The 27209-nt window shown below is 42.9% G+C and overlaps 1 protein-coding gene across 6 annotated transcripts in view; it reads right to left on the bottom strand.

The window, feature by feature from the left end:
• Nucleotides 1-27209, bottom strand: part of TGFBR1 (transforming growth factor beta receptor 1) — an 83313-nt gene that overhangs the window by 44210 nt on the left and 11894 nt on the right. Inside the window, exon 1 of one of the 6 annotated variants that reach the window (XM_074361894.1) lies at nt 8386-8573. The exons of 4 other annotated variants lie outside the window; for them this stretch is intronic. In XM_074361894.1, the coding sequence (XP_074217995.1) occupies nt 8386-8470 (85 nt within the window). In that variant the 5' untranslated portion in view covers nt 8471-8573. Of the gene's footprint in view, nt 1-8385; nt 8574-27209 lie in introns of those variants that run through there. One more of the 6 variants, XM_074361895.1, reaches the window with a different exon arrangement.

The raw sequence follows: 27209 nt of genomic DNA, 5'->3' as shown, positions 1-27209 counted from the left end.
ATGCAAGAAATTTCTTCTACGGCTTCTCACACAGGAGATTATCTCTACCTTCACCTCTGCCTGAATATTTCCAATGACAGGGAACATAGTACCTTATAATGTTCCACTTTGTGACAGCTCCCATCGATAAAATCCTTCCTTATATTGTGTGAAACTGGCCTTTCAGTCTACCAACTAATCATAGTTCTTCATTACATAGACATGTATTTCCTCTTTCAAAAGACCCCTTCACTTACCTAAACATATAATTCCACTTACTGAATGTTTACCAGTATCAGGCTATATGCTAGGTACTCTATAAACACTACCACATATTACCTTCACAATCATCATTTAAGTTAGGTGTTATCCTCCTTTGAAAAGTGAGTCCCAGAGAGATATACTGATTAAAATTTAATTCCAGACAAATACGTCAGGGCTCTTATACCTACTACCATAAAGATTTTATTATATTTCTGGCAAGCAAGTCACATGACTTAAACACCTTCAATAAAGGAAAGGAAACAAACACGTTAGATCAATCCAAAGAGAAAAATACAGTCTAGAGATATGTACGACTGCACTAGTGTTTGCTTCATGAGGGAAAACAGTAGCATGAAAAGCATTTAACAAGACTGTCGTCAGGGAGCTCCAGGAGACAACAAAGGTGACACCTATAACATCACAACCTTGATCTGAAGCCAGTGGAGTAAATGCAGGCCCCAAACAAGAAACTTCCTCTCCTTCACCTTAGCCCGGAACCAGAGAAGATTCCCAAGAAATCAATCATATTACTGCAGAGAAAGCAGCACAGCCTGAAGGCTCATTTCAGCAGAAGTGGAAGATCACAAAAAGTCTTAATACATATTTCTTTGGCTTTGTGGAGGCTGAGGGGTGTGGAGGGAAACAAAACCCAACCCAGGAGGGAAGACTGTAACAGTGAACTGAGCAAGGCTCCAGATCTAAGCTAGGAATTTAGAGTTAAAATAAATACTCCACTTCTGGAGACACCAGAATCCAAAAGAAAGATAATGAGATGGAAGGCGAATGCTGATAATCATTTCTTGCCTAAGGTCTTCTCCCATTTCCAATTATGTTCTAGCCTTATATCACTGCTATCTACTGAACAATTTCACTTGGCTAACCTACCTTCACTTCAAACTCAACATGCTCAAACCAAAATTCAATTCCCCTCAGCCTTTCTTTCACCAAATTCCTTACTAGTTAAAGGCACTATCTGGGTTTGTAAAAACCCTGGTCACTCTTTTTTTATTTCATGGAGTCCTTCTTACTTGTACTCTTCCTTTTTACAGCGAAGAGCTGCTGCCATTCAACAAATATTTACTGAGTGACTATGATGCACCAGGTACTTTCTTTGCACTTGAGATATACTGATAAGCAAAACAAAGATACCCACTTTCATGAAGTTTATATCCTAGTAGTTAGAAGGAGACAATAAACATAGTAAGTAAATATAGCAAGTAAACACAGTATTTCAGAAAGTAGTGTTACAACAAAGAAAAAGTAGAGTAAGACAATGGCAATTACAAAAAGGGTGTTGAGGGTAAGCCTCTTTGAGAAAAAGGGGATATGTGAGCAAAGACACAGAACAAGTGAGGTGAGCAAAGACACAGAAGTAGTGAGGGAAGAAGCCATGCAGATATGTGGGGAAAGAGCCCACTGGCATGGGAACAGCCGTGCAAAGGCCCTCCTACCAGCTCCTCCCATGTCTTTGTATGAAATGTCACAGAGCCACTCTTCCACTCCATTCCCACAGCCATCATACAACTCCAAAATCTCCTAGGTAGTCACTCTGCTCCATTTCTTTTGTGGTGCAGTTAGACATTCTTTTTCCATATTAAAATCATCCACCTGATTTTCAAGGCTCATAATTCTCTGAGCCCACCCTTTATATCATGAATTTCCATCTCTCCCCTTAAAATTCTTGAAATTTAGCATGTTCTCTCTTCACACACATCAGTGTCCCCTGCCTAGGAGTGCTTTCCCTCTGCCCCTCATCCTCTCTATACCATATCCTACAAGGCATGAGATCAATTCCTACCGCCTCTATAAAGTGGTCCCTGTGGTTGCTATTATTGAATCTGTATTCATCTTATTTCCCCAGCATCATCTTCCTGGTAAACAAATGTCTCTTTTTCTATACTTCCCATTGTGTTGACCATTACTAAATATTTGCTAAGAGTAAATGAGATATTTCTTCTACAAGCCAAAGCTCTGCCATCTTAAAAAGATATTTATTAGCTTTGATAAGCTACTGAAAGAGAATGATTACAGAATGGTTAGATTATACAAAAAAAAATGCATAGGGGTAGAATAAGCCAAAATGTTTTTTTGTGGGGGGGGGGGGGTACTGGGGGGTAGATAGGTTTATTTGTTTGTTTATTTATTTTTAATGGTAGTGCTGGGGATTGAACCCAGGATCTGGTGCATGTTAGGCACACACTCTACCACTGAGCTATACCCTCCCCCTAAGCCAAAATGTTAATGATGAAGTGATAACTTTTTTCTTTTCTCTGATTCAAATTTTCAGGTCTGTGTTTATGTTATTTTGAGAAGCAAAGAGTTTGCTATGAACACATATATATATAAATCAACACAAACAGTGAGTGATCAACTATCATAAGACTCACTGGAGAGATGCAAATTACCTAAAAATATGTCAAAGAAAGACTGCAAGCATCTGAGTAACTTGCAGTTGCAGAGAGGCAAATTATAATAAAAACAAGCTGAAGCAAATTCTCATGGCAGAGAAAGAGAGATAGTAAGAAAGAGAAAACCTTTCTGATGAAATGACCATAACAAAATATTTACTGTGTATAAAAGCAGCATGGTGTACAGGAAAGAGTACACAGTCTGAAATGCTCAAATACAACAGGCCCAACATTCATTAACATCATGACCTCAGTTTCCTGGTCTGAAAAATGGAAACACAGAAGCTCTTCTATTTAAAAACTTTCATAGATACAAACTAAGTTCAAAGAATCCTGATAATTCTGCCTATAAAGGCAGATGGTGTTAATGGTAACACACAATCATTTGAGTCTCAGTGGTTGGACTACTGTCAGTCTATATCTGTTCTTTCTGAAGCAGTGTCCTCCTTTTACAAGTGTACTTATGATTAAAAGATGAATGACAAAATAGTAACATCTCTGGATAATATCTAAGAGAGCTGAAAAGAATCCTGAGTGAGAACAAATGTCATCAAAATCTACAGTCATCTCCTGAGCACACTTGTCACCTGAACCAGGGAACAAATGGACTTAAATAGAAGTCTTTTGGAAATTAACTGGTACATAAGTAGGAAGCTTTTGTACTATTACACAACTATAATCCAAAGTAGGTTATAAGAATTAAGTGAGACAAGGCAGGCAGAATGCCTGGCACATTCTTATAATATATTCCATTCACATTGATAAAATGGTGTAAGGACCACTGAACCTTCAAGAAATGTCAGAGCAACCTGTGTATATATCCTGCAAGTCATAATTTTTTTTAAGTTATAAATCATTCTTTATAATGTGGATTGCTCTCAGATTACCAAAATGAGGGAGCAGCTTTACAAAAGGCCAGATCTGATCTATAAAATTGAACCCATAAAGTCAATCAGACTTACTCCACTAGTATTTGAGAAAGTGTTTATCTACAGCAAAAAGCCTACAAGTCAATCAATCATAATCATAATCTTATGGATATCAAAAAAGGATATCCATAAGAAACCTACCTGTAGCATTTGGGCCAAAACTTTACAGCTAAACCTGCATCTAATCAAAGTAGCAGTGACTCTTAATGTTTATGGAGATTGCTTGGATTTGATATTGAGAAAATTATGTTAAAAAAGGCATTAAATACTATCCTAAGTACTGGAGTTAGAATGGGTCAAGACAGACTGTAAATCTGCAGAAGATTCCAAAAGTTTTCTTGAGCCAGTTCTAAGGGACAAGGCATTAAAATCTCTGAGAAACACGCCAGCAACTGCCCTCAGTTCTAGAACCTGGGAACAAAGATGTGACCCAATCATCTGGTATCAAACCACAGTCCAACTGTTCAGAGAAAGTTGCATTATGTAAGCCATTATCAAGAAAGAAAAGCAAAAGGCATGACGTTTCTTGACATGAGCAGCAGGTTCTGTGATTTAAAGACATGTTCTCACATCAAAAGGGCCATCCATAGGACACTGGCATTTTCAAAACCCACTTCACTAGACATGAACATACCTGATGCAATACAACGGTACTATAAGAATGGTACTAAGTTCAGATAACTATTTCAGCCAAGCCTAGGAGAAGCTTTCAACAAAGGTCTTCTGCACAGGAGCAGACTTCCCCACAGGAACAAGATTTAGCTCCCTCTTGATTATTCTGACCATGTCAGTTCCCCATTTAATTTCAACAACAAAATAAATCATCTAAAATTGTAAACATAACCTAATTGTAAACAAGGCCTCTCAGTTACACCCAATTTCAATTAAACCCAAAACTGTATCACCACCTTCCAAACTACTATAAGCCTACTTCTCTCAATCAATAAGCATTATACCAGGTCCTTTATCCAGCAATATAAAAAAGATACTGACCTTCTCTTGAGGACTTTATAACCTAAAATTATTCCCCCTCCCTCCCACTTTCAGAACTCACTTTTCGTAAGCTCTGTGAAATTCAAGGTAACTTCACTTAGGTAAGACACGCCATAACCCAGTTCCTCCCCTCTCCAAGTCCTTCACATTTAAAGTGTCATATAGGACACAAAATCTGGAATCAGACAAATCAAAGTTCCTGCCTCAGTTCAGCCCAACCCTGAGAAATTCACCTAATCTTGCTGAGCATGTTTTTCCATCTTAAACTAAGTGGTTTATGACTTCACCATCAGAATGCCTAGCCCTGGTGAGCATCCCATAATATTATTCCCCCTTATTCATACCACTTAGATTACCTTTCTGTTTCCAGTCACATATTAGACATTTTTTAGAACTGAGGAAAAAATAATAGTGGTTGATACATCCAAACCCCACATTTCAGAATAAGGAAATTAACTCTATAAAGAGTAACTTGCCAGCTAAACAATATAAGTTTTTGCTTCCAGCCCTGGAGGAGTTGGGGGTCACAGCTTACAAAGAGAGTTTAACACTCATCTAATCCCCCTCTCTGCCCTTCTGAATTCTAGCCATCCTTCAAAATCAGTTTAAGTTACAGTGTCCAGGAAGCCTCCCCTAGTCACTTCAGCCTAGACCTCCTCACTTCCCTCTTTGAACACTGATGCTTCTCTGCAGGAGTGATATTAAAAGTCTTAACAACTGGCACCACAACAGTACCAACCAATCAGAAAGGCTGTCTGACCAATTGAAACACATGTGGCCCAGGGGAAATTGCTGACTGAAGAGCAGCCCTCCTATTAATAACAATACAAAACAGCAAAATCAAACTCCAATACAACTTTCTCATTTGATGTTCACAATATCATGAATTAGGCTAACTATCATCCCTGCTTTCTGCATAACCAGAAGTCAAGCTGGGACTAATAACCAAATCTAACAACCAATTGCTTCTTTCACTATATCACATGACTTTTTCTGATTATATACAGAATTCTCAATTAATACTGTATAAACTGTTCTTACATATAAAAGTGTAAATACTAAAGGAATATTCAAGTCACATGGAATTCATTTAATCAACAAGCATTTAAGTGGAACAGAATATAAAACACAGTGCTAGTTCTAAAAGCATAAAGGAAATAAAAGGCATGACCTTTGACCTTTGGGTACTTAAAACATGTTCAAGAGTATATTTAAATAACAGTGCAAGACAGTAGAAAAAAACACAAAGAGTAAGTGCTACCCATTTCAGGGAAATAAAAGGTTCACAAACTAAAATAGTACAGAAGTCAGGACTGAGAACTTCACTCCTAACACTCCCAAAAGGGGTAAAATTAAATATATAATGTAAAGGCCGAAAAATCAAGGGTTTGCAATACTGGGACGTGAGATACCTGGTTGGATACTTACTCAGAGATGGCCCTAATCACAATCCTCTGGGACTACTCTAAGTGGTGAATACAAATAGGAATCCTGTAAACCCTTTGTGCGGACAGCTGTGGAAGATTAGCTTGGCAGGAGCCTAGAGAAAAGCTTAGGTGAGAGAAAGCACTGGAAAGCAAATGGATTTGAGGGATAACAGGCAGGAGACTAAACTGATGATTGCATACAAAGAAAGGAAGAAACATTCAAAGGGCATTAATGGAAAGAAGAGTTGGGTTTTAGGCATGTCTTTCAAGAAAAAGCTACAAAATGGCAGAAAAGAAGCAAAGAGCATTCTCACATGAGATATGTATGTAGACACAGTGGCACTAAATAAACTGTGTACCAGGGACACGCAACCAATTTCCCTAGAGAAATCTATGTTGGAGAGGGCCGAAGCTGGGGAGAGAAAAACTGACACCTGGACAATAAATGCAAATTCTTAAAAAGGAAGTCAAACTATAAATTTTAAAAAGCATTTGAGCTTCTTCGGAATGTATGAAAGGATGAAGTGAAACTGTCAACAGAACCAGGCAGATCAGTTGAGGCAGACTTAAGGATAACAGCACCTGACTCAGCTTTGTATTGTATGCATGCCAGTGTAGTCTGTAAACTCCTCCAGGGCATGGAATAAGCAATGCTCTGTACATCAATTAAGTCCAATACTGTTACTTGACTAAAGGAACACTTCGTATGCTAAGCTCGGTGGAATAGAGTGAACTACATTATTCAAGCTAATAGTAGTGTGGAAATATTACTTATGCTTGGTGCATAACTATACTGATTCTCCCACCTGTCCACACATTTATCTTAACCCCCTTCTCAGGCCAATGTCAAAAATTCGTTTGTTTCCTCCAATGTAGGCCCAGTGCGAAGGGACTCCAAGAATGTACTAGAAGTCAGAAAGAAGCCAACCTGATTTTCTAATTGTGAAGGCAAAATCTGAAAGTGAATAATAAAGATCAGTTACTCATTAGAGGGCTAAAAAAGAAAAATGGGCTTTACCAGGCAGATAGGTGTCAATATATATTAAGATGTATAGGTTTGGGATACACTGAACCCTCAGTGCAAATCCTAACTCCAGCTCTAGTAATTGAGAAATTAACCTCTCCACACCTCATTTTTTTAATCTATAAAATGGGGCAAATACCACTAGCCCTAAGGGTTTCGTTGTGAGGGTTGTATTGTGTATTGTATTGCATCTACATCATGTAAGCTCTTAATAGACAGTAGCTGTTAGCACCCTAAATCTTGAGTTTTTTGTTTTAAAAACATTTGTTCAATTACAGAAACTGAAACGTACTTTCACTTCATTTTAGCTGCTTATACTAAGGCTCTATATTTTCAGTTTCCAGTATTATAATTTGAATGTTAACAAAGTTTTTCACTCCTCCTTCACCGGGTAAGTAATTGACCACATACACCATCCTGATTTAGTATTTTGGAAAACGTAGCAAACATTCTCCCTTGAAAACCAGCTATACAGATGACTGATTCAAACTACTGTCACTCAAGATACGGAACAACTCTAGTGATGTTCCTTCGAGGAGAAATAAAAGCGTTTGATCAATTCACAGTCACTCCCATTCAAACGATTCAAACCCTGCAGAGCAAGCAAACGTTCAAGTTTCTACTATGAAAAAGATCTGTAGCTTTCTGGTTAGTGGATTCACTTCAACACTTCCCCAGACGCACGAAAAGAAGAAACATCTTAATGCCTCCTTGTCCTCACACAAAGCTTCGCAGCAGCTCCCTTTCCAAAGCCACCCCTGGCTGAAGAAGCAGCCGCTCTCGGCAGGGTCAGGGCGGCCCTGCTGACCCCGAGGGTCTCTACCACACGTCGCCCCCTCCCAAGGCTGGGGGAGGCCCTGGAGGCTCAGAGCTCACAGCTCGCCCTGGAAGCCTTCTCCGACCCCTAACCCGCCCTGGAGTGCCTACGCGCTCGGGGTGCGGTGCCCAGGACAAAGCCACACAGCGCCTCGCGAGGGTCGGGGAGTAGCCCCAGCTGTGCCTATCCCGCCAGCCTCACACCCTCTGGCCCTCGGCCCGCGCCCAAACGCTCCCCGGAGGGCAGCCCACCACCCCGGACTGCTTCGCCCGACACCACTTCCCCCGGGGAGCCTAAAGCGCCGGCGGCCGCGGACTGCGGGACAAGTCCACCCGCGCTCGGACCCACGCCCCCGCCCCGCCTCCGCCCCCCGTCCGCGGCTCGCGTGGCGGCGGCCGGGCCAGGAAAGCTCGGCCCCGGCCCGAGCGCCGCCACCTGCGCCCCCGGCCCCGCGCCATGTTTGAGAAAGAGAAGGAGTGAGCCAGAGGCCGGGCCCGGCCCGCGCCCCGCAGCCGCCCGCCAGCCCTGCCGCGCCGACACTCACCCGTCGTCTCCGGGACCAGCGTCGTCGCCGCCGCCAGCACGAGGAGGAGCAGCCTGGGACGTGGAGCAGCGGCCGCCGCCTCCATGGTCCCGCCGCCACCGCCTGTGGCCCGGCCCGGCCCGGCCGCCGTCTCGCCTCAGCAAGCTTTGCCTCGCCCCACCTCCCCCGCCGCCGCGGCGGCCTCGCTCCGGCCCTTTGTAACTGCTCCGGGGCCGTGCGTCCATTGGTTGTCTGGCTCCCGCCGGCCCCGCCTCCCCGCCGTCTGCGAGCTGCGGAGCGGGACCCAGCCCGGAGCTCTGCCCACGGGCCCTCTAGGCAGCCAATCCGGAGCCGCGAGCTCCCAGCCGCTGGCCACGCCTCCAGACTCCCCGGGGGCCGGGCAGCCAGACCCCTGCCCTAGCCAGAGCCGCTCCGAGCTCGGAGGAGGCCGGGTGGGGGCAGGGGTCTAGCTACCCTCGGCACTGCCGAGCCACCAGCTACTGGGGCGAGGACTGAACGATGGGTGTGTCTGCATGTGAGTCGCTTTAGGAAAAAGGCTGTGGCTGCTCGACGCTCTTTTCTTCTAGCTTTTTTTCTTCTAACCTAAGATCTGGTACTGAGCCTGACCTCCATTCACAGCCCTGCACCATCAATCCCCTGCACATTCACCCAGATCCTCTGTATGGTCAGGCAGGCTTCAACTTCCCCTCCCCAGATCCACGCCTCAGCTTTCAACATCCCCCTAAGATCCTACCTCAGTGCCTTCCAGTCTCCTGCTTCCTCCCGTTTATCAGCGTCCGCTCACAAACCTAGGTACTACCTTTCAAATTCTAGGCCCAGAATGTCTCCAAATTCTGGCCTCAGATCCCAGCCCCAGACCTCAGATCCTGAGCTCAGACACAGCCCCGAATAACCTCCTTCCCCTCTCCGGAACTCAGAGCAGACCCAGACTGGACTCCAAACCACACTCCTTCCCTCTTACCCCTTCCTGATCCAGGTGGGAAAGGGAAGGTCCCCACCCCCACCCCTAAAGAAGAGGGATTCCCCTTCTTAGCAGGCAGCACCCCACAGGAGAGAGGAGGAGCAGTCATTACTTTGAGCTGCTTCTGACACTCCTGCACAATAATTCTGAGGTGTCACTAGAAACCCAAATAAACTCGGCTACGTTTTCATTCTGAATTTCTAATTGACTGTGAGACGCTCCACCCACCTTCCCTCTGGGACGCCAAAATGAGCTCCAGATTTGTAATTCTTCCTGTCAGACTAGTCCTCTCCTCAGACACAAACACAGCCGAGGAGGCTGTTACATAGAACAGAGAACATTTTCCAAAGAACCTTTTAAGGAGAAAATTTTATTTTCTGTGTGATTTGAACTTGGAATTAAATAAACCTTGGTAGCAGGAATCAGAACAAGCCTCTAGTATCGATTTGTAAATTACTTCAGCGCTACTCAGTGAGCATTTTACAAGCCTGAGAAGACTTCCCTTCTGAGCAGTAAAGAAAGGGACAGGGTGGGGGTGTTGGAGCTGAGATCTGAGACGGGCACTGTTTCCTTCAGCTTGAACACTTAACTTGAGCAAGTCAGTTAACCTTACTGAGCCTTGAACACTTAACTTGAGCAAGTCAGTTAACCTTACTGAGCCTCATTTCTTCATCCATAAAATGGAAATAACATCTACCTACCAAGGTTAGTGAGAGGATATGTTAAGATTTGGGGGCTCCCTTTTTCCCTTTCAAATTCTACTTCTAGGCCCTCTCTCCAGATCCCTCACCTGCTCCTCTCCTCTGGGCAAGGAAGGAAGGGCCTGGTGTACATACACTGAACCACCTCACTAGGGATGCAGCTACTGCTGAAACCAAGGTCACAGCCTGCTCTCTGTGGCTGCCTGTGACCACCAGCAGGAAGCTTTCTTCTTGCTCCCTGCAGCAGGCAGGCCAAGCCCAGACAGCCTGCTTCTGCCGGTCCGCTTTCTCAGTTCCAGTTTCTTCAGTGGAGACACCCGAGGTCTCTAGATTGCCTTTCTGCTGCTCTAGTCTCAATATCTTGCTTAAGAGCTCAAGAGATACTTACTGTGTGACTGAATACATGAATGAATGAATGATTCATCTCAGGCAAGTGACTGTTCTTTTCTTATCTTTAGGTTCTTCAAATCTAAAATAGAAATATAATAGCACCTACCCATTTGTAAATAAAAGGGATTGAATCACATGTTTTGGGTCCTTTAAATGATGTAATGTGTCTGAACGGTGTCTGGAACATAATAAATATTTAGTAATGTCACTTCCTTTCCCCATCCCCTTCCAGCTCTCTGTGATTCTAATCAGTATTCATATTCATGGTTATCCGTGCCTTTGCCTTACTGAGTCTCAGGCAATCAGTGTCAGGATATCTTCTATGACACACTTCTGTGTCCTTCACATTTTCCATGGAATTGAGTGTGTTCATTGGAAAACTGAGGAACAGGAAGGAGAAACAGACTATTTTTAATTTTTTTATTTTCCTGATATTTGGCGGAAATTTCCATGAGCCACAGATCCATAAATAAACTACATTAGAATGGAGCAGTAAGTTATAAATTTATAATTGTGGTTTTCAAACTTTAAAATGTCTCCAAATTACCAGGGGAGCTTTTTAAAATGCAGATTTTCCTGGTATCAGTCCTAGAGAGTCTGCTCCACTTCATCTGAAGGCGGTTCAGGAGTCTGCATATGTAATAAACACCCTTAGGGGATTCTGCTGCAGGTGTCACCAGGTCACACTTTAAAGAGACACTTGCTTTAGGAAGAGTGACCTTAAAATTCAGTAAGTAAAAATGCATGTGCTTATTTCACTTTTTGAGAAAGGGTGGGCAATAGAAGGGAACCTCTGGCTTTGGAGGCCTGCAGGTCCTGGTTGGAATCCTGGCTCTGCCATTCACTAGATGTGGAAACTGTGCACACCCCTTATCTCTCTGAGATTTCACATCCCCCGGTGTAAAATGGGATAATGGCACTGACTCATTTATTTGTTGTAAGGTCTAAATAAGCTCTTGCACATGAATAATCTATTATAAATGTTAATTCCCTTCAAAGTCTCTGTAGGCTCTCAAGGAACACAGGTTGTTCACTCCAATATCTTGATTTAAAGGAAAAGAAACTGAGGACCAGTCCCCCAGCAAGTTCAGCGGCAGAGCCAAGACTAGGAGAACCTCACTCCAGGGCCTTGTCCCATGCACAGCGCTACCTCTCCATCTTTATGCAGAGTACATTGTTTACTTTCCATTTTGGATTATTAAAGTGAGAAGTTTTCTCTCAAACAGAGAGCAGAGACTGCTAGTTGCCTAATCTATATCCATTCCTTTGTTCACTTTATAACAGATTCCTCGTTTCCTTTGGGAGAAGAATTCACTTAGCTAAAAACTTCCCAGGCTCCTGGCACCTAGATATGGCCATGTGTTCTGGCCAAACAAACATAATCAGAAATCTACCAGTCAAAGCTTATGGGAAAGATACTATTTTCTTCATAAACAAGAGACAGATTGATCACATTCTCACCCTCCTTCTGTCTGGAACACAGTTGCAATGCCTGGAGGTGCAGCAGCCATCTTGTGATTATAAGGATGATGGCGATAACTAGAAATAATAGAAAAATGGAGAAAGTCTGGGTCCTTAATAAATTCCTTGAGCAACTATACTAGCTCAAAAATGCTTACCCATATAGTTCTTATTTTATGAGAAAAATAAACATCATTTTTGTAATCCTAAAACACTTCAACTCTAGCAGTATGCTATCTATTGCTATATATTATATTTCTATCTTATTTTTTAACCCAAAAGATATTATTGATTTATATCATTATGGCTTCTATTGCTAAATCTTGGTACTCCTCACTGAATAACAAATCACCTCAAAACTTAGTGGCTTAGAATAATAACTGTGTATTATTTCTCATGAGACTATGGATAGGCTAAGCAGTTTTTCTGGTCTAGGCCAATTTAAGCTGATTTCAGCTGAGCTCACATAATGAATCTGCTGTCAGGTAGCAGGTCAACTAGATACTGAACAGGTCTATAATGGTCCAGATCAGCTCTTCTGTGTGGTTTTTCATCCTCTAGCAGGCTAGTCTGAACTTGCTAACATGACAGTTCAGGGGTCTAAGATAATGAATAGAAGTTTACAACTGGCACAACATAATTTCTGCCACACCCCATTGGTTTGAGCATGAATTGGGCTGGACCTAAATTCAAAGGGTGGGGAAGTAGACTCCAACTCCTAATAAAAGGAGCTACAAAATCAAATTACAAAGGATTTTTGTAATTTGCATGGAGACAAGGAGAAGAATAAATGTGCTTATTTTTGAAAACTCTCTTTACTACTTTTTCTGATCTTCGTTTCTTTTTACCTCTAGACTTTCCATCTCAAATCACTTCTGCCTGAATTCCCTTTAGTGAGTCAACTAGTGGCAAACAATTTTAGTTTTGTTTGACTGAAATGTCTATATTTAATCCTTATTTTGGGACAGTGTTTTCATTGGACATAGAATTCTAGGGTGTTGATTATTTTGTCTTAACAATTGAAGGCATCATTATATCATCTCTGGCTTCCATTGTTGTTTTTATGAAATCAGATATTAGTCGATTTCCCCTTTGTAGGTAATCTGTATTTTCTCTCTGATTTTAAAAATATATTATATTTTATAAATAAAAAATTTATAAATAAATAAATAATATAAATAAGAATACTTACTTTTTAGATTCACAGCTAAACTGAAATTACATGGATCCCATATATTCCCTGCCCTCTCCATGCACAGCCCGCCCCCCACTATCAATATCCCCCATCAGAGCGGTACATTTGTTACAATCGATGAACCTACATCGACACATCACTATCACCCAGAGTCTATGGTTTACATTAGAATTCACTCTTGGTATTGTAAATTCTATAGGTTTTGACATGTATAATGGCATGTATCCACCACTATAGTATCATACAGAGTAATTTCACTGACCTAAAAATCCTCTGTGTTCAGTTTAATCATCCTTCCCTCCCCCTAACACTTGGCAGCTACCGATTTTTTACTGTCTCCATAGTTTTGACTTTTCCAGAATGTCATACAGTCAGAATCATACAGTATGTAGTCTTTTAAGATCTGCTTCCTTCATTTAGTAATATGCATTTAAGTTTCCTCCGTACCTTTTCATCACTTGATAGGTCATTTCTTTTTAGCACTGAATAATATTCCATTGTATAGATTTATTAAAGTTTATGCATTTAGCAGTTGAAGGACATCTTGGTTACTTCCAAGTTTGGGCAATTATGGATAAAACTGCTATTGACATCCATGTGCAGGTTTTTGTTTTCAACTCATTTGAGTAAGTACCAAGGAGCATGATTGTTGGAGCATATGATAAAAGTATGTTTAATTTTGTAAGCAATTGCCAAACTATCATCTAAAATGGCTGTACCATTCTGCATATCCACTAGCAATGAAGGAGAGTCCTGTTGCTCCTTATCTGGATGCCTTATTTTATTGAATTTTTCATCTCCAGAAGCTTCATTTGGTTCTTTTAAAAATCTTCTTTCTCCTCTCATTGTGTCCACTTTTTTTTTTTTTTTTTTACATCCCTAAGCATATGAAGCATAGTTATAACAGTCGGGTTTTTTTAGATTTTCTTAAATTGAAACATAGTTGATTTACAATGTTGTGTTAGTTTCTGGTATACCGCATAGTGATTCAGTTATACATATATTCTTTTTCATATTCTTTATCATTATAGGTTATTACAAGATATTGAATATAGCTCCCTGTGTTAAACTTTAGGACTCTGTTGTTTATCTATTTTATATATAGTAGTTAGTATCTGCAAATCCCAAACTCCTAATTTGTCCCTCCCCCCACTTTCCCCTTTGGTAATCATAAGTTTATTTTCTATGTCTGTGAATCTATTTTATAAATAAGATCATTTGAGATCATTTGTGTCCTTTTTTTAGTTTCTACATTGTGATATCATATGACACTTGTCTTTCTCTGCCTGACTTACTTCACTTAGTATGATAATATCTCGGTCTGTCCATGTTGCTACAAATTCAATTATTTCATTCTTTTCGGGGGGTGGTTAATTAGGATTGTTTGCTTGTTTGTTTGTTTGTTTATTTTAATGGAGGTACTGGGGATTGAACCCAGAACCTTGTGCACATTAAGCATACAGTCTATCCCTAACCTATACCCTCCCCTCGTTCATTCTTTTTCATGGCTGAGTAGTATTCCATTGTATGCATATACCACAACTTTTTTATCCAATCATCTGTTGATGGACATTTAGGTTGTTTCCATGTCTTGGCTATTGTAAATAGTGATAATAGCTGTTTTATCATACATACTTGTCAGGTAATTTCATCTTCTCTGCCGTTTCTGGGTCTGTTTCTGTTTACTGATATTTTGGGCTCACATTTTCCTACTGCTTCTTATTTCTAGCAATTTTTTATTGGATGCCAGACATTGTAAATTTTAAGGTGTAGAATGCTTGATTTTGTTGTATTCCTGTAAAGAGTCTTGAATTTTTTCTGACAGTGAGTTAAGTTACTTGCAGATTAGTTTGATTCTTTTGAGGCTTATTTTAAAACTCCTTTATGCCAAGTCCAAAGTAGTCATTATTCTAACACTAATTTTGCCTCACTTGTAAGGTATGCCTTTTCTGGGGTCTCTCTTAAATGCTCTATATATTCAACAAGGTGCCTTTATTCTGGCTGGAGAGAACTCAAGTGATTCCTGACCTGGTCTGAACTCTGAGAATTGTCTATTTCATAGCTTCTCAGTAATTTTTCTTTCCTCCAAAGTTGTTCTTGCCAGGCTTGTGGGGTTTCCCTTCACGTGTGCATAGATTAATATTCAACCAAAGGCTCAAACAGACCCCATGCAGATTTCTAAACACTCTGCATAGCTCCTTTCTCTCCAGAACTCTGCCTTGCAAATTCTAGCAGCTGCAGATTCCCTGAGCACTGGTCTATATCTCCTCAACTCAGAAGAAATCTTGAGCATCTACGTTTGTTACCCATTTGCATATCATCTTTTGTGAAGTGTCTGTCCAAGTCTTTTGCCCACGTCTTTGATTAATAATTTCTAAGAGTTATCTATGTAATCTGGATATGAGTCCTTTGCCAGATGTGTGTATGGTAAATAGTTTTGCTCTGACTGTTATTTCATTGTTATCTTCAAAAAGCAGGAGTTTTCAATTTTTTTCTTTTATAAAAGTTAGCTCTTTCTCTTTTCTGTCTAGAAAATATTTGCCTACACTCAATCACAAAGATCTTCTCCTATACATTCTTCTAGATGCTTTATAGCTTTAGTTTTACATTTAAGTCTTTAAGCAACCTTGAATTAACTCTTGTGTGACATGTGAGGTATGAATCAAGTTTCAGTATTTTCCACACTGACAGTCAGTTAATCCAGCATGACTCTAAGTACTTTAAGGAAATTCTTTAAGGTCTGAGATAAAGGTAGGTTCCTCTATCAAAGATGTACACCAGTTCTGGCCACTGGTATTACTGCCAGTCTCACATTACCCTAGCAAATTATTGGCTTGAGTTTGGGGGAAGGGGGTTGTTTGTTTACTGTTGAGAACACACAAGTAATATGACCATGGGCCTCAAACTACATGAGAGACAGCCTGTGGTCCCAGATTCTCAGTAATGACCTTATTTTTCCTTTTTAGCTCAGCACCTAGGTTCTTGCAACTCCCTGGTGGTTGATGCAGTTAGCACTTATTTCTGGTTTACACTTCCACTGGGAGTATAGACCTTTGGGGTCTCACCTTCATGGGCAAGGTGTCCAGGGGGCCTTGGATGGCCCTGGTCCCTGTACTGTGTCATTCGCTATCCTCTGTGAGGCCAGACAACAGAAGTTCAAATCCACCTGGTTCAGTAAACGCCCTCAGAGCAACAGCCAGGGCGGCACTTCAGCTGAGCTCCTTCTTTCACTTACTCCTCACTCAGCATTTTGGCCTGAGACTCTCTTACTTTCTTGCCAGCTCACAAATGCATTTAGGAAGATATGTTTCCTCTGCATTTTGAATTTTTTCCTTGGGAGGGTCAATCCACCAGTTACCAGGAATGAAACTCCTACTACTAACATCCTCCAGACATCTTCAAAATCGCTATCCCGTTTTCTGTTCAAGCAGGACACAGTGGTAACTGTTACAGGGAATAAAGGGGGTTCAAACAAAAGCTGTTTTGCCAAAACCATACACGAGGAATTCAGCTTTTGGCAGTGTCTCTACTGCTTCTCAAACATTACAAATATGCTCCCAGGACATCTAGCCCCACTCGCCTCTGTCAAGCTGGTTTCCCCAAATGCTTGGGTTCCTTTTAAGAAAATGTTTTCTGTTTTGTATTGTTTTGTTTTCACTTAGACTTTTGTTTTGAAAGTCTAATTTTTAAAATACTACCGATAAAGATTTGTCCCTCTGGAAACTTTCTCTGCTTTGAAGAAATTCTTTATTTATTTATTTATATTAATTTGATAAATGTCCCATGGATACTGGAAAACAGAGGTGGACTCTGTTTTGTTCAAGTGAATTTGTGAGCAGGTACGTGTGTGTATATTTAATCCTTTGCTTATTGGTGCATTAAGCTCCCCCTACTGCTTTCCCTGTTTCCCCAGAGATACACCCTCTGGCCTTCACCACCCTCCTTACCTCATCAGAGAACTAAAAAGTAATGTCAACTTCCTGGCCCCTGTGATTTAGGGCTGGGGGTTAGCAGGCTTGAGTCGTCTTCTCTCTGACCCTGAGAAGCAGTCCCAAAGCTGCAGACAGTGGCTCTGTTCGCCACCATCCTGCCCTCAAACAGTTGGACGTTAAGCAGTCCCTGCCTCTCTCTCTGGGACTTGGCCTCCAGCAGGCTGATACCTAGGTTCTGCCTTGCTCCCATGTTGCACTGGTCTCCTGTATTATCCACAATTCCACTGGCCCAGACTCCTTTTCATCATCCCGCTTCCAAGACTGGAATCTCTGACCAAAACTGAGCTCAGTGGATGAGCGTTTGCTCCGTGCAGCCTCACCTCACCATGTGGTTGCCTCTGCTTTTCAAGTACCCGTTGCTGCTCTCTCTTTGTCTGTGGAAACATCTTGCTCCCTGTTAGCATCTCCAGAGCTGACTGCCTGCATGTCATCACCTTTCACTCTTTCCCTGGTTGCTGTCCACCTGACTGAACTCTGCCTGGCTATGGTCACCTACCCTGCCTCCAGGTTAGTCTGCCCTATCCAGTCACATTGTCTAAGGGAGAGCCTAGCTTTTCCCCATGGTCAGCCAGGAAGAGTCCCTTGTGGTCAAGACAAATTAAGGGTTTTCAAAGGTTCCACTACCCCTTCCCCTTGGCTCAAATTTCCCTTTAATAACATGTTTTTAAAAAGTACAAAGAAAAAAAAAAAAAGCCAGAAGACATGGAGCACATGCTCATGTGGCCACTTTGTAGGAGATCAGCACAGGTTTAATTCTACAGGCACACACACGCGCGCGCACACACACACACGTTCATGCAAATTCAAAATGCAGAGTCCACTTCTGTTTTCCAGTGTCTATGGGATATTTACAAAAGTGATCATAAACTAAGAAACCTCAACAAACTCCTCCAAAACAGAAACAGGAGAGGATAAATCCTGTGTCCCTGGTGTGTTTAAAGTTGGGTATTTGTAACAAAAGTTAAAGCAAAAACAAAACAAAACAAATTATTCAAAAATACTTACAAAATTCCCTAAAGTAACCCAAGCATTTGGAGACATCAGCTTGAGAGCGGGAGGAGGAGAGACAGCCGGTGAGAGTGTTCTCACAGTTGGAGAAGTGGAGATAACACCAGAAGCTGAATTTCTCTTGTACTGTATTGCCAATAGCTTTTGTTTGAATTCCCTTTGATATGGATAACAATGAAGACTATTTTAGTGCCAGAAAAAAACTGACAGTGACTTTTAAGTTTGTGTAATGGGTGGGGCGGTGGGGAGTTGGAAGTTGGGGGGCAGGGTGCATAGTGCACGGTCCAGAGGATCATGTCTCCCAAGCAGGTGCCCCATGGCCCCCAGGGCAGCCTCCACCCACTTAAGTCAGCAAGCACCAGCCTTGCATAACTCCTTCCTACCTACAGGGGAAGGGCCAAGGTTCCCATTCATCTAATTATAGTGTCCTGGCCACAAGGAGCCTCTAAAAATTCTCTGAGCCCAAGAGAGATGCCAACTGTCTCCTGAAGGTCTTTTGCAGAGGAAATGGGATACCCTACAGAGCCATTATGTTACCTAAACTGGAAAGACTAGGAAGAAGAAGGGTCAACCTTAGCAGGCTTGAAATTCCCTGCCCTGTAGTTTGGTTGCCCTGTGTTTCCCGTTCCATCTGAGTATCCCATTTTTTAAGCCAAACCAACAGGATCCAGGCAGCCATGGTGGCCTCAACCAGCTGGAAAGTTCCCCGAGGATTTGAACCTTCCCTTTGTGTATCTCAGCCTTCCCTGGAGTGCCAGATAACATGTGAAGGACATAATCACACCGGTACCCCAATGGCATGAGCTTAGATTTGTTTTTTTGTTTTTTCAAAAATATTTTTTTTATTTATTTGGTTTGGGTTTTTTTTTATTTGTTTGTTTTTAGTTTGTTTGTTTTTTTGGTGTGGGGCGGGATAATTAGGTTTATTTGTTTATTCTGGACTTCTTTCCTTACTTGTAGAACATATGGAGGGGTGTTTGGGGAGACTAGAGAGAGAGTAAAAGCTGCTTTCTAAAATCTGCATCCTCTACCTCAGTGGCCAGGGAGGAGGAACGTTGCCTCCTGAAGCCTCAGGGTGGTTGAGGTTCTTTGGGTTACAAGAAAAAGGAACTCAACTTAAAAGCATTAAGCAAAAAAGAAAAGAAGAAAAAATTGGCTGTCACTCCAGAAAAGGACCAGGACAGATGATGTCATTAGCTTTCTCACATTCTCTCTTTCTCCATCTCTCATCTCAGCCTTTTCTCTGTCTAGCCCTCATTCTCTCCTTCAGACATACTCTTGCATGTATTGAGGGTAGAGGGGTGACCATGATCTTCTCCAGCCAGACACTCTTAAACAAAATCCCAGGGATAGACGCTGATTGGCCTAGCCGGGGTCAGGTGCCCAAAATTTGGGTAAGGGTTTATCAACAGAGAAGTTACTTGCCTTGTGAGTAGGACAATTCTTTGTTGTGGGCCACTGTCCAGGGACCCCTAGCCACTAAATGCTGGAAATGCTCTCCAGTTATTGTAAGGACAACAGCCAAACTGCAGCCCCCATCATTTTCAAGGCCAGGGTGTGGGATGCAGTCCTGCCTTATGTGGAGAACCACTGCCTTCTATCAATTGCTGAAGCCAGGGTCTCAGGGCATGGTGATGGGATAAAGCTCAGCCACTTGCTCTTTCCTGTGGTAGAGATCAGGATGGATGGGGCCCTGGGTTTGGCAACCCTGCCAGACTCATAAGACACCAGTGGTTGGGGAAGAGTCATTTCCCAAAGGAATTATCACCAGGCTCCTATTACCAGAAGGGATGCTCTGCAGACAAAGACCACGGCTGTTGACTGCAGGCCTCTGCCCCATCCTTGAGGGGAAACATGAGTGCTCCCAAGGGGAAGAATTACCATCCTCCTCCCACTAGCTGGCTCCCACACCTCAGCCACTCCACATTCTGAATCCCAGGATGCCAGCTCAAAATTGATCCCTGTTTACCAGGCATGGAGGCCCTCCTGATCCCTTGTGGTTTTGACTCCTTCACATGCTCCCTAGACTTTGGCCTCTGAGAAATCGAGGCTCCCTTTGTCCCCAGTTAGCACCAGTGTCAGGTGGACTGAACTTGCTGGACGAAACAAGAGGCAGGAGGGGGGTTCTGTGGACTAATCCACCAGGGCAAATGCCCTTTCCCTGGCATGAGCCCATTACAATCAAGCCATGTCGTGTTTCCAGAGCCCCAGCCACCTTTGGAGTTCAGAGAAAAAGGGAGGGCAGGCCTGTTTCTTAAGGAGCCCCAGGGTCTTCATGGCTCCACAGCTGAGCTGAGGGGTGAGGCACTAGCTGCAGGAGCCAGGCTCTGGGAAGCATCTCACATGAGTCAAAAGCAAAGGCCAGGACACATTTTAAGGAGCAATTTCAGAGATCTGAGCATTGGATGGGCACTTCTCAGACAGGCGCAGATCGTGCTGGCACCGCCAACTCTGCCCCAGGGTTCCCGCAACCAGCCCCTCAGAGGAGAGTTCTTGACTCCTCCTTCAGACTCCACGATGTAACCCAAATTCTTCCTCATTTTCAGTAAGACAGCTGAGACAACTTGGTACTTTCCAAAGGAATTTAACTATGAAGCTAAAGGAAATGAAAGAAGAAAATGCAGTAAATCCACCAAGCTTATAGAATCAGTGTGTCTCAGCTTCTGGAAGATTCTGCCCTATACTCCATTTCAGAGCTCCACTTACGCATGACTCTACAGCATTTCTGTGGTACGCTCCTTCCTCCCAATTCCAACAAAAAGCCAGTGTGTGGTCTGGCCTCCCAGAGGCACTGCTTTTTCTCTCCTAGTTCTCGCAGGCAGGGTTGAGTGGGGAAGGACAGGTCCCACTGGAGGGGCAAGACTCCAGCATGAGATCTTTCCACTCAACTGTTCTATCCTTTCTCAAACATACCTCCTCTCAGCCCAGCTCTTTTTTCCTTCTGGGAGCTCATAGTTTATTGAGGGAGATGGCTGCATGTGATTACTACCTACGGTCTGATACAGCTGGACCACCTCCTCACCTTCGTCATCATGTTTCATCAAGAGAAACAATGGTCTGACTTCTCCCCAAACCCAAAACTTCATATAAGATTTATCAAAAAGACAAATTTTAATGGTGCCAGAGAATTACATTGAAGTCTTTCAAAATGTGGCCTGTGCCACCCCGACCACTTCCTTCCCTCTGAGAGGCCCTCTATCCATTCTAACATATGTCTAGTTAGCCTCCTCCTTCCACTAGTCCCACTACCCAGATCTCTGTCCCGAAAGCCCTGGGAATCTGGTGGGCGAATGAGGACCAGGTCTTGGCAGGTGGCCAGCGAGGGCAGGGAGGAGAGTTTGGTGCTGCCTGTGTCACCACGATGCAACAGTACACGTGTGGCGGTGGCGGTCTTCTTGCTGTCTGTCCCCAAGCATTACTGCTTCTCCCAGACTCTGTCCCAGGTCTTCTCACTTTGACTCAAATTTACAGCTCTTCCTGGACAACTTCAAACGCTCCCCTGGCCCCTCCGGCCAGGACATGCGGATGACTCCCAAATCCCTGTTCCAGGAATTCAGCCTCCTAAGTGCCCAGGTTCTTCCAACATGTAAACCACTCCTTAGGGGAACCTAGAGTTTGAGAAGGCCCTGTGGTCACTTACAAAGCTCTCTTTAGGACAGCAAAGCCCATGACTTTTATAAGTAGGTTATTGATGATGTAACTTGGAAATTACTCTGCCTTATTTATTTGCTCTTGGTCTCTCCTCCCTCCCCAGCAAATTTTAGCCTGGATAGGGTTGGACAGTGAATAGCCCTTTTGTGTTTCAGACCAGATCGGGCATCTCCAAAGTATTTATTAGTGAAATTTCCAGGTCCATCAAAGGATTTGGTTGGATTCCTTAAGAGACAGATCCTTGGATTAATCAAGACACGTGTCCTCCCACTGTGGCCAGGGAGTGACACATCCTAATTGGTCTAGGCCTAGGATTACTGCCCATCCCTGCACCAATCATAGTGGCAACTGACTGGGATTATGGTAATTGTTAAGGTCAGTCACGGACACTCAAACACCTAGAGCCCATCCAAACCACAAGGCGATCCCACTGTGGGGAGAGTGAGAATAGATGGCAGGTGAGTAAGCCACCAATGTCCCCTATAATGTCCTTTTGAGCAGCGGCTTGCAAACATTGCTCAATCTTGATCCACAGTAAGAAATACATTTTACATTGTGACCCAGTACACACACACACACACACACACACACACACACACAAACGCACGCACACGGCTGGAACAAAATTTTCACAAGATCACATTTACCCTTTGCTACTGAGGACACACACTGATATTTTGTAATCCTGGCTTCTTGACCAGGTAATGCTCAATTCTATTTCAATTTTTAAAAATCCTGATCTGAGCCCACTAGATTGACTTCACAACTCACTAATGGGTGACAGTCCACAGTTTGAAAAATGCCACTCTTAAGGTTTGCAGAAACTGCTTGCATTGTTTAAATGGTTGTTAAAATGTGTCATAAATACTCCAGGAATTTAAGAGGGAAATGTATAAGGAAGTGAACGTTGGCTTCATAGAGGGTACAAAGTCATTAAGCTTATAGGGTGGTGTTTGCCATTTGTGACTCAAAAAAAAAAAAAAAAGTCTTGAGAGAAGAGATATATGAGATCCAAAGTGGGACTCCACCTTCAAGAAGTAAGACAGTCCACTGGGATAATCCCCCTGAATAGATTGGATTTGGGGCTACAAAAGACTCCCTTGGAGCGGTAACAGGGCCATGCAACACAGCTGGGTGCCCTGAGATGTTTTGTTCTGTGTTTTTTCTTACCCAGAACCCAACTCCAACCTCTGATCAGACTTATTCAGCCCTGTGGAGAGCACAGTGAGCAGACAGATGCTTTCTGGCCATGCCAGGCCCAGGCCAGTCCAAGCACCTACTGTGCGTAGGACAGTGTCTATGTATGTGGAGGAAGTGTGGGAGGAGTGAGATAAACAGGCCATGTACCCATTTGTATAAGGTTCAATGACATATACAAGTAAATAATACATTTTTCAGGATCCATTCATGTGATAAAGACAAAATTCAGAACAGTGGTTGAGACTGAGAGAGAAAGACACAGGGAAGAGGCATACGGGGTCTTCCAGTAGTTAGGGCAACATTTTATTTCCTAATCTAAGTGGTGGGGAGATGGCTGGTTGTTTTATTATCTATTAAACAATAATGACGCAATGTAGACACATTGTGTGCATACACATACACACACCTGTTGGTATGTATGACAAAAATACAGTAAGCCATGAACTCTATGCCTAATGAGCTCAGAGGCTCAAGTGGGAGACAGCCATGATCACAACTAATATATTACACAATGAGATCATAAGAAATAGAAAGGAGCAATTCATTCTGGCTGTTTATATGACCTTGGTAAGTCATTTTATTTCTTGAAGCCTTGGGCTCTTCAGATACATTTTATAGATAGATTGATAGATAGATAGATAGACAGATAGATGATAAATAAAGACAGATAGGTGACAGGTCTATACATATACACATCTATAACAGGTTTATTGTGAGAATCAATGCATGAGAAAATATCTGACAAACTGTGAAACACTACAAAACGTGAGCTAATATCATCACTTTGGGCATGTTTGCAACTGTCTGCTTCTTCTGTGAAAGTGCTGCCCCACAGTTTTGTGCTCAAATGTCAGTCTGAAGGAAACAGGTTGTAAGTAACTGTAAATGATTCTCAGTCTAACATATTTTGCGTCTAGCACAGTGAGGATGGAAATAAAGACAACACCGGCTACCACTGAATAGCCTGTGATTGTTAGAACAGGGACTCAGAGCTTAATTGCTCTGTGGGACCGCTGACTCCGGCAGGACTCAGACTAGCGGGCTACTGGGGGGAGGGGGCAGGGCCGAGAGGAGAGTGCTGTGCTTCTCCTTCAGGGGGCTCGTTCAGTCCAGGCAGCAGACCCCTGGCTCTGTGATCACATGGGGCCCTGGCAGGTGCTGCTTCTCCCCATTGCTGTGGCCTGAACGTGGACACAGCTCCGTCCTCTGACTCTTGTCAGCCTCAGAAAGCACAGGGACACTCTGGCTTCTGATGCTGCCAGAGTCAGCTCTCAGGATTGCCGGACCCTGTCCTCTATTACATGAGACACCCAACACCAGCTGGAGGCCCAGCACAGCGCTGCAGGCTCCTACTCTGGGTCCTGGTTTCTGGCTCCTTGCCATCTCCATTCCACCTTAAGGTCTCCAAGGCTCATCCTCAAGAGTAAGGTTAGGAATTTGTTACGAAGACATAGGAGTTCAGATTCAAGGACCCTGCAACAAACTGATTCCTGAACTGAGGCTCTGAAGACTGTCTTGGGATGGACTTCGTCCCAAAGCTCGGGAGACATGGAGACCTTGGGTTAGAATCAGGTTGTTTATCAGCCAGAGTCCCAGCTAAAGAGGTAGCACACTCTAATGGGGTCATTCGAGGGGCGTTTGATAAAAGGATTCTTCTCAAAGGCATGGCAAGGCATGGAGGAACCACAAGGGAGAACGCAGAACCCCAAGGGCTCCTGGAGGCACTGGTAACAGAAGGAGCTGCTACCAGCTCAGGTCTGAATGGGGAGGGGAGGAAGAGTTCCGGGTGCCTGGGGCTGCTTAACAGGAGCTGAACTTTTCAGTGGAGGGATGAAGCCAGACCTTGGAGATCCCAAGATAGGGAACTCGGCAAATGAGTATCCAATCTCAGTCTCCTCCCTCCCTCCCATCTCCAGCTAGTTGGCCTACAGGGCCAGAGAACCCATTGCCATTTTCCAGACGGATCAGGTTGCCAGGCACAGAGCCAGGTGGATCTGGAGGAGCAACTGGCTCACACAGCCTCACTACAGAAGAGGCAGGCAGCTTGACGGGGGCCAGTCTTGAGCAGCACAGCCCCATAGTCAAGAAGGGCAAACCCAGAGGGGACCAGATGACAAAAGCACTGCCAACCAGTCAATTCAGGAAGACTATCTTCAGATCACAGGAATTCAGACAAAAGGGACATGGGAGGAGGCAAGGGCATGTCCTTGATGGCTGAATTCAAGTGTCCTGTGTTTAAGCCAAGACGAAGTCACATCTTTGCAGAGATATTTTTGGCATGCAAGAATAGAATTCATTTAGCAATTTCACTTTAAGCAGTAGGTTGAAATTTCCCATCTACTGCTTTCAAGGACATTTAGAAGCAAATTCGTATAAGACACTCCATTATTTACCTTATTAAGCATCCTTGAGTGACTTAATGGAAAGATCTTTGTGCAACGATTCAGAAGACCTCAGTGTTAGACTTCACGCTGCCTCTAACTCATTGAGTCCCTTAAATCACCTCCTTTCCCTCCCTGAGCCTCAGTTTCCCTTCTCTGTAATGTGAGAGGGTCGGCCATGATCTCTAAGATCTTTCTGATGCTGGCATGCTTAGGTTTTAATAGAAACTATGTGATCAGAACAAGTCTTGACATATTGGTCTTAGCAGTAATTTTTTTTTTTTTTTTTTGGATAGGAAACCAGGAGCTCAGGCAACAAGACCAAAAATAAACAAGTGGGACAACATTAAACTAAAAAGCTTCTGCACAGTCAAGGAAACAATCAACAAAATGAGAAGGCAACCTATGGAATAGGAGAAAATATTTGCAAACTATATATCTGGTAAGGGGTTAATATCCATGATCTATAAGGAACTCATCCAACTCAATACCAAAAAAAATACCCCAAAAGATCTGATTTTAAAAATGGGCAAAGGATCAGAAATTTTTCCAAAAAAGACATATACACATGGCCAAGAGGTACATGAAAAGATGCTCAACATCACTAATCATCAGAGAAATGCAAATCAAAACCACACTGAGATACCACCTCATACCTGTTAGAATTGCTATTCCCAAATAGACAGATCACTAGCACTGGAGAGTGTGTAAAGAAAATGGAACTCTTGTACACCATTGGTGGAAACGTAAACTGGTACAGTCATCATGGAAAACAGTATGGAGGTTCCTCAAAAAATTAAAAATAAAGCTGCCATATGCTTTAGCAATCTCTCTTATGGGTATATATCTGAAGGAAATGAAATCAGTACCTTGAAGAGGTATCTACATTTCTGTGTTCCTTGCAACATTATTGACAATAGCCAAGATGTGAAAACAACTTAAGTGTCTTTCAACAAATGAATGGATAAAGAAATAATATATATATATATATAAAATTCAGTCTTTAAAAAGGAGATCTGCCATGTGCAACAACACGGATGAACCTGGAGGACATTATACTAAGTGAAATAAGCCAGACACAGAAAGACAAATACTGCATGATCTCACTCATATGTGGAGTCCAAAAGAGTTGAATTCATAGAGGCAGAGAGTAGAATGTGGTTACCAGGGCTGAGGAGGTGAGGGAATAGGGAGGTGTTGGTCAAGGGGTACAAAGCTGCAGTTACGTAGAATGAATAAGTTCTAGAAATCTAACGTACAGCATGGTGATTATAGTTAATAAAACTCTATTGCATACTGCAAATTTGGGAAAAGACCAGATCTCAGGGGCTCTCATCACACACACACACACACACACACACACACACACACACACACACACACACACACACACAGAAATGGTAACTGTGGAGAGAGGAATATGTGAATTACCCTGACTGTAGTAATCAGGTCACTATGTATATGTACGTCGAAACATGTACATTTTAAATATACACAATTTTTACTTTAAAAAAAGGGAGAACCAGTCATGACGGATCAGCACAGCTAACTTGGTGGTTACTATGTGATTCCCTTTTGTAAGTTACAAAATTGTTTTTCTGGAATCTCTCTTAAATTGCTCCATTTCTCTGATGCAGCAAAGAGGCAAGAGAACATAATTGCTTTCCAGTGGACTCGTGCCCATGAAAACAAACCCAAGGGTACGGCTGCTAAAAAGAATCCAGTCTGCCACACTTCCTATTTATTTGGCTTTGGAGAATTGGGCAGAGCAGAACTGAGGAAGGCGTGATACACCGCACTGAGTCATCACCTGAAATGGCTTCCACCTCCAAGAGCCTCCTGCAGGCGGGGCTGCGAAGGGAGAGCTTACTCTCACAACTTCCC

This window comes from Camelus bactrianus, chromosome 4 (genome assembly GCF_048773025.1).
Source record: "Camelus bactrianus isolate YW-2024 breed Bactrian camel chromosome 4, ASM4877302v1, whole genome shotgun sequence".
Classification (NCBI taxonomy): Eukaryota; Metazoa; Chordata; class Mammalia; order Artiodactyla; family Camelidae; genus Camelus; species Camelus bactrianus.
This window is presented reverse-complemented; position numbering and strand designations above follow the sequence as displayed.